The sequence below is a fragment of the Dipodomys merriami genome, unplaced genomic scaffold (genome assembly GCF_024711535.1).
Source record: "Dipodomys merriami isolate MVZ:Mamm:240054 unplaced genomic scaffold, mDipMer1.0.p SCAF_1, whole genome shotgun sequence".
Taxonomy (NCBI): domain Eukaryota; kingdom Metazoa; phylum Chordata; class Mammalia; order Rodentia; family Heteromyidae; genus Dipodomys; species Dipodomys merriami.
Genome location: NW_027202270.1, coordinates 29,665,172 through 29,677,748, shown reverse-complemented (window position 1 = coordinate 29,677,748; position 12,577 = coordinate 29,665,172). Strand labels below are relative to the sequence as shown.

The window sequence follows — 12,577 nt, the reverse complement described above, 5'->3', positions numbered from 1 at the left end:
CTTCCCTTCCCGTCCTCCTCCTCCTGTCATGAATTTTAATGTAATGATTTTGTATCATAATGTTATAATTTTATAACTAGACAGTAACTTTTGTATTGTCTTTCAGATCACAAATAATGGGATAAACACTGTTACAGTGTGGGCAGTGTTTCGAAGCACTTTTTTGAATCTGAAATAATTTTCTTTTAATCATAGACTTATGTTCTGTACTTTTTCAGGTCATCCTGTTCAGTTCTACAGCATGAATAGGCCTGTCTCTCGTCATACTCCCCCAACAATAGGAGGTTCGCTGCCCTATAGACGCCCTCCTTCCATAACTTCACAAACTAGCCTTCAGAATCAGATGAATGGAGGACCTTTTTATAGTCAGAATCCAGGTTAGATTTTCATTTTGTGAATTGTACCTAATTGAATATCTTTAATTAAAAACTTTTAGTTATAATTAGCCCATAACAAGTGGTTAACACTATTTGTGGAATGATTAGAAGAATGAATATTAGGTTGCTAATAATACTGTGTATCTAATATACCTCCCTCTACCTTTCCCCTTCTTTCCCTCTCCACTTCTTTCTCTTTCCCCTTCCCTCCATCCTTCCCTTTGTCACTGTCTCTCCCTTTGTCCTTCTCTCCCTCCACTCAATACATGATTTGTTTGTAAAGTTGTAGAACTTAATCTTTCTTTTTTTTAAAAAATATTATCTTTAAATTGTTGTACAAAGGAGTTGCCATTTGACAAAACGATTTGTGAATAGAATGTGTCTTGATTAGTGTCATCTTTTTCAATGTGCTCACTCATCCCTCCCAACTCACCCCTTCCCTCACTTAATTTTGTAATTTTTCCTTGCTATTCTTAAACTTTTGACTGCACTCTCCCCATTTCTTCTCTTCCTTTGTTTATATCCCTCTCCTTGGCGCCATCTCTCTCCTTTCAAGTACCATTTCCTGGTGTTCATTTTGTTGACCTTTGATTTAGCCTTTCTAAGAAATTATAGTGTTTGAGTTCTCTCCTGAATCAACCTTATTTCGGTTAATATGTTTTTGTGTACTTGTATATAGAACTTAGCATTTCAAAACAATTCTTTTTGAATGCATTATTGATTATTTGCTTTTAGTACCAGGGGGGGTGTAGGGTGATTTATGCCTGTAATCTCAGTTACTTGAGAGGCAGAGATGATCAGGAGGATGGTTTGAGGCTACCCTGTACAAAAATTAAACTGGGTGTGGTAGTATACTTAGTATACTTGTGGTATAGCTACCAGAGGGGAGAATTGTAGTCAGAGGCCTGGCCTTGGCATGAAACATGAGACCTTACCTGAAAAGTTAAATAAAAGAAATATATACTATCTTAATTATTATACCAAACCTCTGAAGGAAAAACTGGGATTGGAGAAATTGGCTCAACTGTAACAATTACAATAAATAATTCAATCTTATATACCCAACTAATCTGGCACATATTTAATCATTCATTCATTTATGTATTTATTTATCTGTGCCCATATTGGGGCTTGAACTCAGGGCCTGGGCGCTGTCCCTTAGGTTGTTTGCTTAAGGATAGCACTCTCCCACTTAAGTCACAGCTCCTGTCTTGGGAGAAGGGAGTGCTTAATTGGAGATAAGAGTCTCTTGTACTCTCCTGGCTTCAAACCACAGCTTGCAGATTTCAGCCTCAAGAAGTGAGTTAACAAGTCAGTGCCGCTTTTTTTGGTATAAATCTAGTAGCACTGGAATAACTTATAATTTGAGTGTGGGAAAGGAACAATGGGGGCATGTCTCAAGTGGTAAAACACCTGCCTACCAAGTGAGAGGTCTGCTCTGAGTTCAGATTTAGTACCACGAAAAGTAAAGTATAAAACATAATACCCTGCCGGGCGCTGGTGGCTCACGCCTGTAATCCTAGCTACTCAGGAGGCTGAGATCTGAGGATCGCGGTTCAAAGCCAGCCCGGGCAGGAAAGACTGTGAGACTCCTATCTCCAATAAACCACCAGAAAACCGGAAGTGGCGCTGTAGCTCAAGTGGTAGAGCGCTCGCCTTGAGCTGAAAAGCTGAGGGACAGCGCCCAGGCCCAGCGTTCAAGCCCCACGACCGACAAAAAAAAAACAAAACATAATACCCAGTGTCTCGTGCTAAGTCCAAAGAACACAGTAATTATTTTCTGATGAGATTATTTCAGGAAAAACTGAAGCCCCTTTGAGTTCTCTCATTGTTTCTTTAGTCAGCCAAAGAATAAGGAATATCAATTTCTTATTTATCTTGCTAACAGTGGAGAGAGTTGTAGAAACACATGGGATTAATTATAAGTTATCAGTCTTTAAGTACAAATATAAAGCACATTGGTGGCATCATATAGTACACATATTTATGCATGTACATTTGCATACATAAGCCTAGTTTCGTAAGACACATGTCATGTGACACTCTAGGCACATAATCCTTTAGTACCTACATTTTTATTGATCAAAATTTCTTACAAAAGAGACTTTTTCCCTCTCTGATACTGCAACTTGAACTCAGCCTTTTTGCTTAACACTAGTTAGTGCGCACTGCTTGAGCCACAGATCCGTTTTCAGCCTTTTTTCTTTTTTTGGTGGTGATTAATTGGATATTTCTGCCCAGGCTGACTTTAAGCTGTTAGCCTCACATCTTACCCTCCTGAGTAGCTAGATTACAGGCTTGAGCTGCCAGTGACTGACAGAAGAGGCTTTTTAAAAAATCCCACAAAAACCCAAATCAGCTGACGGCATGGATAAGAGATAGAGCACCAGCTTAGCAAGCTCAAAGTTCTGAGTTCAAATCCCTATATAATACACAAAAAACTGAGCTCATAAAGCAAAACATTGGTTCTAAGAAAAGCGATTTCAGTTAAATGAGCTAGAGAAATTTACCAAGAGAAATGTTAGGCTGAACCTGTTGAAAGTGTTCAAATGACTGAAATAGTGATGCTGCAAAAGAAAAGCTATATCATGTATTATTCTCCCGATGATGAATGAAGTGATAACATTACCTTAAACCTCCAGAAGAATAAAGATGTGATTAGACCTTTAGCAAATTATCAGTAAGGAATGCAGCAAGAAGCTGTTTTGAATCCTATTTCAGACAGTCTTTAGGATTTTTACAGCAAGTTTACTTTAAAGAATACCAAACAAGAAAACAACTGAAAAGTATAAATACAGTCTCAGGTGAACCAAATAAACCTCTTCCACTATTCACAAATTATGCTGTTTATTTCTAAGTTAAAAAAATTTTTTTTATTAATGAGTTGTGCAGAAGGGTTACAATTCCCTATTAAACTTTGTAACTGTGTCTTCATTTGCTAGGTTGTCTTGACATAACATCATGTAGTGAGTTTTTCTTTCTTGAAAGAATAACAGAAAAGCCGGGCGCTGGTGGCTCACGCCTATAACCCTAGCTACTCAGGAGGCTGAGATCTGAGGATTGCAGTGCAAAGCCAGTCCAGGCAGGAAAGTCTGTGAGACTCTTATCTCCAATAAACCACTAGAAAACCAGAAGTGGTGCTGTGGCTTAAGCAGTAGAATGCTCGCCTTGAGCTGAAGAGCGCAGGGACAGCACCCAAGCCCAGAGTTCAAGCCCCACAACTGACAAAACAAAAAACAAACAAACAAAAGAACAGAAAAGATCCAGATTTTCAAAATTTCTTGAACTAGATAGTAATAATTATTTGGTAATTACCATTGTGTCATTTAAAAAATGTCTTCTTACTGATTACTGGAGTTCTCTTTTAAATCTCCCTGTTTTCAATTGCTATTCAATTTTACCCAACTTTTAAACTGCTTGCATTATTTCTTTTTGTGGATATAAGATACAAGCATCTAACTTCACAATGGTGATCCTAAATTTATTTTTCAGCCTCTCAAGGTGATGTTCTTTAATGTTTTAGAAGTAGTAATGTTTACTTTGTCTAGTTTTCTTAGAATATTTTATAAGACTTATAAAAATAATATGTAAAAGTCTAGCTTACTTTTTTAAACTCTTGGGACATGAAGTACTAACTCTAAAAGTTTACTTAAGCTTCAGAGGACTGTATAAAAAAACAGGAACATTATGTTGGGAGTCTGTCATGGGTGCACTCATCCCCTGAGCTTGGCTTGCTCAGAAAGCCTTTTACTGTTTGTATCCAAATGTTGCTTTGGGGCTGGGAAGGTGGCTCAGTGGTGGAGTACTTGCCTTGCATGCTTGAGGCCCTGGGTTCGATTCCTCAGCACCACATAAGAAAAAAGCCGGAAGTGGTGCTGTGGCTCAAGTGGTAGAGTGCTAGCCTTGAGCTGAAGAGCTGAGGGACAGCGCCCAGGCCCAGAGTTCAGACCTCACGACTGAACCCAAAAAAAACCAAAAAAAACCCACAAATGTTGCTTTGTTACGAATTTTCATTGTATTTCAGGATCTTTGTAAATACTTCAGTCATCTGGTGAGCTTATCTTTTCAGATTAACTCCATTATTGTATGTTATGAAAATAATTTAATTGAATCCAAATTTGGGAAATGTTTGGTGGTATAAAGTTATGGTCTTGTCATATGAGGAACAAGATATCTTGGCTAAATAATGAAACAAAACTTTATAAAATTACTTTCCATTTTTTTGTTGCCATTGTTCTAGGGATGGAACCCAGGGCCTTAGGCATACTAAGCCCATCTTCTAACTAGTGAGCTACATAGCTTTATACTTCCCATTCTTTCCTATTCACAAGACACCTAGGACTAGAATTACTGACTAGTTCTAGTATTTGCATAAAGATCCTCCTTTCTCCCAGAAAATAATTCGTTTTCAGCTCTACTCTAAGGAAAGTAAATCTAGTCTGAAATAGACTTTTAGCTGGGCACTGGAGGCTCACACCTAGAATCTAGTTATCAGGCTGAGAACTGAGAATTGCAATTCAAAGCTTATCAAGGCAAAAAAGTCTGTAAAGACTCTTGCCTTCAGTTAATTAGCAAAAATTTGGAACTGGAGGTTTCGTTCAAGTTGTAGAGCATCAGAGAAAAAGTCAAGCAAGAGCATGAGGATCTGAGTATTGACACCCCCAACCCCCTACCCCTACTCTGAGTAGAATTTTATGTTTGGTTTACAGGCATTCTGGTCAAATTGAAGATTTGTTGTGGGCAAAAAAATCTAGAATATTGAGTGACTTCTTAATTTTTGAAAATTCTTCCAAAATAATTCTATTTACAGAAGATATGGGATTGCTTTTTTCTCTTTTTGCTTTTGATGGACTCCTTAAAAGCACTGTGGTCTCACATCTAGGAGGAAGTAAGGCATATTCATTCATCTTTTAAAAATAATAAACTCACCTATCATAAAAAGACTACTGTCAAATTACTGAACTCTTTTTGTTCAGGTATTTTTATCTGGAAGAGAAAGATTGACTAAAGTGGGAAGTTTCCTACTGTATTGTTACAAGGAAGTTTGGGGTGTATGCTAACAGAAGAGGAGCATTTCATCATCTTTGATGTGAATTTGCACCTAATCTCTTTTTTTAGGCTTGCTGACTTTGTCTATTTTGTTTGAGCTACCTTCTCTGTTCCTTGTCTTCTGTTTCTTCTGTGTATTAGAAACAGGGTATTGTGAACACATCGACGATTGTTCCAAGACCCCATAAATCAAGAATTTACTTCCAAGAAGTGTGACTTTAAGGAAAACTCTTAAGTAAAGGTATTTCTTAAAGAAAGAAACCATTTTCTGAGGCTATACTTTGTATCCCTTACATCTAGATATTCTTCAAGATTATCTCTTTGGCTTTTCTCTGGGCAATTTGTGTTTTCCCTGAATCTATCTACAGTATCAATTATTATATATCTACTACTGATTTCTGACTTTATGCCTCTTGATTTTTCACATAAACTCAACCCAGATTTTTCAATTGCCTCCTAAATATGTGCTTGTTACGTTTCTATAGTACTGTCTCTTCCCAACATGTTTACTGAGGTATTTGCCTATGAAGGCTTTGTAGGTTGTTTATGACTTCTTCATTTTTGTAGTTACAAAGGCTAAAAATCTAAGAATCACACTTGCCTTATTGCTGTCCTTTGTGAATAGCCAAAACATAAGTTACCACGTACTCTTTCTCCACACAATTACTAAATACTCTTCTTCTGTTTTTAATAGGTTGATTCTGTGGCTTGGCCTGGGATTAGGCTTTCTGCATCTATAGTACTTTTTTTTCCCCCTCTATTTTATCTTTTGAAACATTTTGTGAAGTAAGTTATGTCTCTTGCACTCGCAGCTACCAATTAGGTTCAAAGTAGTTAACTTGATTTACTACCCAGACAAAAAAAAGTGGCTGATCAGGGTTGAGGATGACTTCAAAAGCCAGTTTTTTTCTACTACATCCATCCATCATCCTGTAGTTTTTACTTTTTAGGGAATCTTATGCTAGTCATGGCAACATTTCTGGAAGCTTGTGAACTTTTGTGCTGTTTCATGATTCTAAATCTCTGCCCTCAGTTCCCTCAGCTTATCTTTTCAACTCCTGTTGAAATTGAAGGTGGTAAAGGCATTCTGTCTTTGAGAAAATGCATTTAATACATTATCCCATTCTAAAGGAAACTAACTCTAGAGGTAATCTTGTTTAATTGTTGAGGTAGCTAGTTTTTTGTTTTTTTTTTTGCATTGTGCAACATTTGTTGAAGTTTTACTCTAGTGCTAGGCTCTGTACCAGGTGTTTGAGGGAAAGTGATAAACATCTTGGGGACAACTCATCTCAGTCTCCTCAGAGTGACTTCAATGAGGCAGGCACTTCTCTGTCTCCTCAGGGAGGAAATGTATCAATGACTTGGGATTATAAAAAACTGTACTTACAGCACCTGATTCTCAGCAATAGGTTTTGATGTTGGTCTCTTAGCAGAATAATTGCCACTTAGTATTTGTTTAATGAAGAATCAGCATATTGAAATATTTTTTTAAAAAAACCTGAATTTAGGTATTAACAAACACATCAACTTTTAAGCTTCAAGGTAAAATTTAGAGAACCAAATTATTCATGGCAGTTTGCAGAAATTCTTTGAAGAGGTTTTTATAAATATGAAGAAAAATCAATTGCCAATATTAGAGTAAATCTGTGTGTGATAAGTTCTTCAATTTGTAATTTTTTTTAGAACATAATAAAACTTCTCTAATACTTTGTTTTGTGTGTTAATAAGTTATCTCTGGCTCGAAAGGTGGCTCATAGAGTGCTTGCCTTGCATGCATGAGGCCCTGGGTTTGATTCCTCAGCACCGCATAAGCAGAAAAAGCGGTGGCTCAACTGGTAGAGTGCTCGCCTTGAGCTGAAGAGCTGAGGGACAGCGCCCAGGCCCAGAGTTCAGGCCCCATGGCCGACCAAAAAAAAAAAGATTTTTCCCCTCGAAAGGGTATCCTTAAGACAGCATATAAAATATGGAGTGGTTTTCTTCCTTTGTATGTTCTCATTTATTGTATTATCCTTTCCCTTTTTAAGTAACTCTCCCTTACCCCTTATCCTCCACACCTTTTTTGTTTTTGCAGTATCTCTTGCTCCTCCTCCTCCCTCCATCCTTCAGGTAACTCCTCAGTTACCTTTAATGGGATTTGTGGCCAGAGTCCAAGAAAATAGTAAGTTATGTCTTCTTTATGCTGTAGATCAGATTATAGGCATAAAATGTTGTTTATTTATGGTTGACTAGTCATTCACTCAGTGATATTTCATGTATTTGAGTATTATAAGTCACTGTATGAATGGCCAGTGGGGATGATAAAATAATGAAAATGAAATTTTCTACTTTCAAATGGCTTCAGTAGCAGCTGGTAGTTCTAGTTCAGTGGTAGAGCACATGCACAGCATAGAGGCTCTGGGTTTTATTCCAGCACTGAAACAAACAAAAAGTGCAGTAAGGATAAGACCAAAAATCTAGAGTCATACACATATAAGGAAAGAAAGCTCACATGAAGCTGAAAAGATACTGTAATTAGCAGATATCCACAAAAATCTAGAGTAGGTAGTAGTACAGATTTCTCTCATGAGAGTTGTAGAAGTTTGTATATGGTTCTTTCTTCCAATCTCATGATTCCAAGTACAAAAACAGCCATGTTATAATAGGTGCGAGAGGACCAGGCTGACAGTTTGTCTCCCAAGTGGCTTCTCAGATGGACAATGAATTTACTTTGACTTGTGATCTCGTGTTGAATCATGTGTATTCAGATAACTAATTTTATTGGCACATTGAGTCTCCTAAGGAAGCTCTGGAGACTTGTTTTCCTAAATGTCAGTGAGGAATTGCTGTCATGGAAACCAGTGAAGATAGTCCCTTTGATAGGTGAATTTTCCTGTAAGCATTCTATATAAGGCATGGCATTATGATTAGAAGAGTGCATGATAGTCACAGACACAAATTTGAGTTGCTTGGGTCCACTTATGCATAATTTTTTTTGAGATTCACGATGACCTAAAAATTCATACTAAAAAAAAAAGCTGAGCGCTGGGGCTCATATCTATAATGCTAGCTATTCAGGAGGCTGAGATCTGAGAGTTAGTTTGAAGCCAGGTTGGGCAGGAAAGTCTATGAAAATCTTTATCTCCAATGAACTACCTCCCCCCACAAAAAACGCAAGAAGTGGAACTCTTGGCTTAAGTGGTAGAGCGATAGCCTTGAGCAAAAGAAGCTCAGAGACAGCACCTATGCTTGAGTTCCAGCCCCAGAACCAGCAAAAAGAGAAAGGGACAGAGAGATAAGAGAGATACACAGAAAAAACAATGAAAAAGAAAAAGGTAATGTTATAAATACATAAAATGCTTATTATAATTTATTCTCATAAAATATGGTACAATATGGTATAAATTTTGTGAAAACTAGGCTTATATAAACACAGGCTAGGGCTGAGAATGTGGCTTAGTTGGTAGAGTGCTTGCCTAGGGTGCATGAAGCCCTGGGGTTGATTCCACAGTACCACATACACAGAAAAAGCCTGAAGTGGCACTGTGGCTCAAGTGGTAGAGTGCTAGCCTTGAGCAAAAGAAGCTCAAGGACAGTGCCCAGGCTCTGAGCTCAAGCCCCAGGACTGGCAAAAAACAAAAAACAAACACAGACTGTACATGGAATCATTTTCACTGGAAAGATATGTAAACAAGTATAAGGATGCAGCATTACTACTACATAAAAGCTATAGTAATTTTTTAAACATCTCCTTTGCTATTATTGAGTTTTCAAGTGTTCTGAATATTATCTGCTTTAAACCTGGTGTTTGGCTAATCATGTGTGAACAGTTTGTTACTCTAGTAAATTATATATTGCTGTAAAAAGTAATCCCAGCTAATTGGAAGGTGAAGTTAGGGTGGATGTTCGTTTAAGATGAGGCCAGGCAAAAAGTTGAGAATCCATTGTAACAAATAAGCTGCGTGTGGTGGCACATAAATGTTATCCCAGTTACACTGGAGGCATGAGACCCTGCTTGAATAATAACTAAAGGAAAATAGAAAAAAAGCATAAGGTTGTGTCTGAAGTGATGAGTATCTGCCTAGCAAGCACAAGACTCAGTTCAGACCCAGTTAAGGAAAGAAGGAAGGAAGGAAGCAATCTAGAGCTGAAGATAAGCAGTGGTAGAACACTTGTCCAGCACGGTACAAAGCCCTAGGTTCTATCCCTGGCATCCCTAACTCCCCCACTGAAAGGCTCAAAAGTGTGCCTAAAGTTATATTCAGACTTTTGGTTGCTGTGAGGAGAGGTGAGATGTTCAACAGAACTATGTCTTAAGATTTATTGTCATCAGGCCAAAGTAGCCCAGATGTGTACATCTCATAAAAATGATGGTGTCACTGATGGGAAAGAAACATTAGCAATTTGTTGCTTAAGGCTCTTTAGAAATGGGCACTGGTAGTAGTGGAATGTGTACTCTGTGAGAGCAGGACTTGGCTGCTCTCCTTAGCACTTAGAAAAGTAGCTGACACATAGTAGGCACTTTTGGTCTAACCTTTTTTGTTGGACCAACAAAATGTAAACGTCCTCCCAAGATGTGTTTGTGGCAGGCCCTGGTTGCTTATACCTGTAATCCTAGCTACTCAGAAGGCTGAGATCTGAGGATGGCAGTTTTAATCCATTCCATGCAGAAAAGACTATGAGACTTTTATCCCCAATTAACCAACAAAAAGCCAGAAGTGGCGGTGTGGTTCAAGTAGTGGAGAAGCCTGCTCAAGCATACAAATCTGAGAGACATTAATCTCCAGTAAACTACCAGAAAGCTGGAATTGGAGTACTGGCTCAATTGGTAGACTCACAGACATGAGCTAAAAACACAAGTGAGAGCATGAAGCCCCGACTTTAAGTTCCAGTGTTGGTATTGGGGGGTGGGGGGTGGGAGGAAATTTTGTATATTAACTGGTTATAATCCCATGTTACTGCTCTGAGGGCTCAGTGTCACTTCCAGATGCCATTGACTTTTCTGTTTGATGATTTTTTTCTCTAAAAAGTCTATTTTATCTACATCTGTTTATTGGAAGGTACCCTAAGAATAACTGTAATAATTGTGATCCTATGACTTCTTAAGATGTTCGGTTAAAGAGCTATTTTCCTATGTGATTAGGTAGATGTCTTCTTTTTTTAAATCACCATGCTGAATTCTGTTTACCAGGTAGACGATATGACCTACATTCAGAGAATGGTGAGATCACTTTAGCCACACCACAGGGCTGGACAAAGCATGTTGCCATTTTCTCATCTCACTTGGAAGCTGGTTTAGCAAAGTTATCTTCTAATTAACTCTGTGGCTTCCATCTTTTCCAGATGACCACTCATGTGACCTCTGGTCTCTGGCTAGTGCTGCAGCTCATCAAACACCTTCCCTAACTTTGGGAGTCTCAGGCTTCACCATACCTTACTCTCACTAGGTTTCTTCTGTTGTACCAACAAAAACCTCTGTGAGCTGACAAATAAGGGTTTGGGGCTTAACTAATCTTATTTCCCTCATTTCTCAGAAGCTAAAGGCCCTTCACAAATCTTAAGATTCTTATGACCCTCTCCCCCTTTGCTTAGAGGTTCTGGCGCTTGTGTTGACCCCTTAGCTTCTAGAACCCTAAGAAGCTGACTATCCTTGCCCCTTCCTGTTGCCCTGCCAGAGTTCACAAACCTGTAGGATTCTTAGCAGTTGGGAGGAGGTCTCTGAGACCCCCAAGCAACTCTAGGGTCTAAACTTGAGGGGTCCTTGCATCTTAGATGATGCTATTTGAGGCCCTCTGTTCTTTTGGTTTGTGCATGGTTTTCCCATGCTAGCTCAGGGAGAAAATGCCCTGTCAGCAAGATTCAGCTGGCCCAGCATGTATGTGTTCAGGACAGCCACAGCGTGACCGTTGTTAGCCAGCCATTTAAAAATTTTAAAACATTTAAAAATGTTTCTACAAACCGAGAGCCAGTGGCTCAAGCCTATAGATCGTAGCTACTCAGGAGGCTGAGATATGAGGATCACAGTTTGAAACTAGCCTTGGCAAGAAAGTCTAGGAGACTTTTATGACTAGCACCCCCCAAAAAATTAAAAATTAAAAAAAGAATTCTGCAGCATTGAAAAGGCAAACCAAATATAAAAGAATTTAAAGTACCAAAATTGAAGAGCTTCTAATTTGGTTCCATTTTATGTTCCAATGTAAAAGGAAAATTGAAACATTATAGTAAGAAAAACCTTCTGTCATCACAAATCTAATTAATCTAATTAATTGATTAATGAAGTGAATTGCTTGAACATGGGTCTTGGAGAGTTCTACCATTGTTCTGTGACCTGATGTCACTCATTATGAAGAAATACTTTAAGCAGCCTCTGGAGTATAGGCAGGATCTTGAAAATAACATTCACTAATCCATCAGTTTGTATACAAACTAAAAAGTTACTGTATTTGTGAAAAATAGAACTTGAAAGCTAGATAGTATTATGAAGTAGGGTGCCATTATTATTGGTATTTTTGATTGTGAAAATACCGTACAGAGGAGTTAAATTACATGAGCAAGGTAATGAGTACATTTTTATCAAGCATTGTTGCCTCCTCCTTTGTTTCCCCTTCCCATCCCTGCCCATCCCCCCCTCAGGGTGCCATTATTTTTCACCAGGCTTTAGTGAAAGTAGCAATTATTGTAGAAATACCAAAATATTTCATGAATATATCTCTGGAAATACTGTTTTGATGTTAGTGAAGTATATGACTCACCAATTCCTTTAGAGATGTCTTTATATATGGTTGTAAAACATTGCCTATATTTTTAATTGCCTATATATTTTAAGTATTAGTTCAGACACCCTACGGCATTTGATTGCCTTTTGGGGATCCTCTAGTCTCCCTTCCTCTCTTCTCTTGTATGTGTATGTGTGAGTTTTGGTATTAGAGCTTGAACTTGGCTCAGTGCTTTTACATGGCTTGCTTGCTCAGGCTGGCACTTTTCCACCTGAACCATGCCTCCAGTCCAGCATTTTGTGGGTTAATTGGAGATGGAAGTTTCAGGCTTTTCTGCTCTTGCTGGCTTGGGACCATGATTCTCCAGGTCAGCCTCCTGATTAGCTAGGGTTATGGACATGGGTCACCAGTGCTCAGTTCTCCAGCCCTTTAAATTTTGGTTATTTTCAAATGTTAAAT

At 38.3% G+C, this 12,577-nt stretch overlaps 1 protein-coding gene across 28 annotated transcripts in view; it reads left to right on the top strand.

Annotated features, from left to right (window-relative positions):
- The window catches only part of Abi2 (abl interactor 2), a 75,781-nt gene that overhangs the window by 53,479 nt on the left and 9,725 nt on the right, over positions 1-12,577 (top strand). For 14 of the 28 annotated variants that reach the window (XM_070018948.1, XM_070018921.1, XM_070018903.1 and 11 more), the window contains 2 exons: positions 219-377; positions 7,498-7,584. In XM_070018948.1, coding sequence (XP_069875049.1) covers positions 219-377; positions 7,498-7,584 — 246 coding nt within the window. The remainder of the gene's footprint in view (positions 1-218; positions 378-7,497; positions 7,585-12,577) is intronic. The other 14 variants (XM_070019062.1, XM_070019000.1, XM_070018888.1 and 11 more) reach the window with 1 other exon arrangement.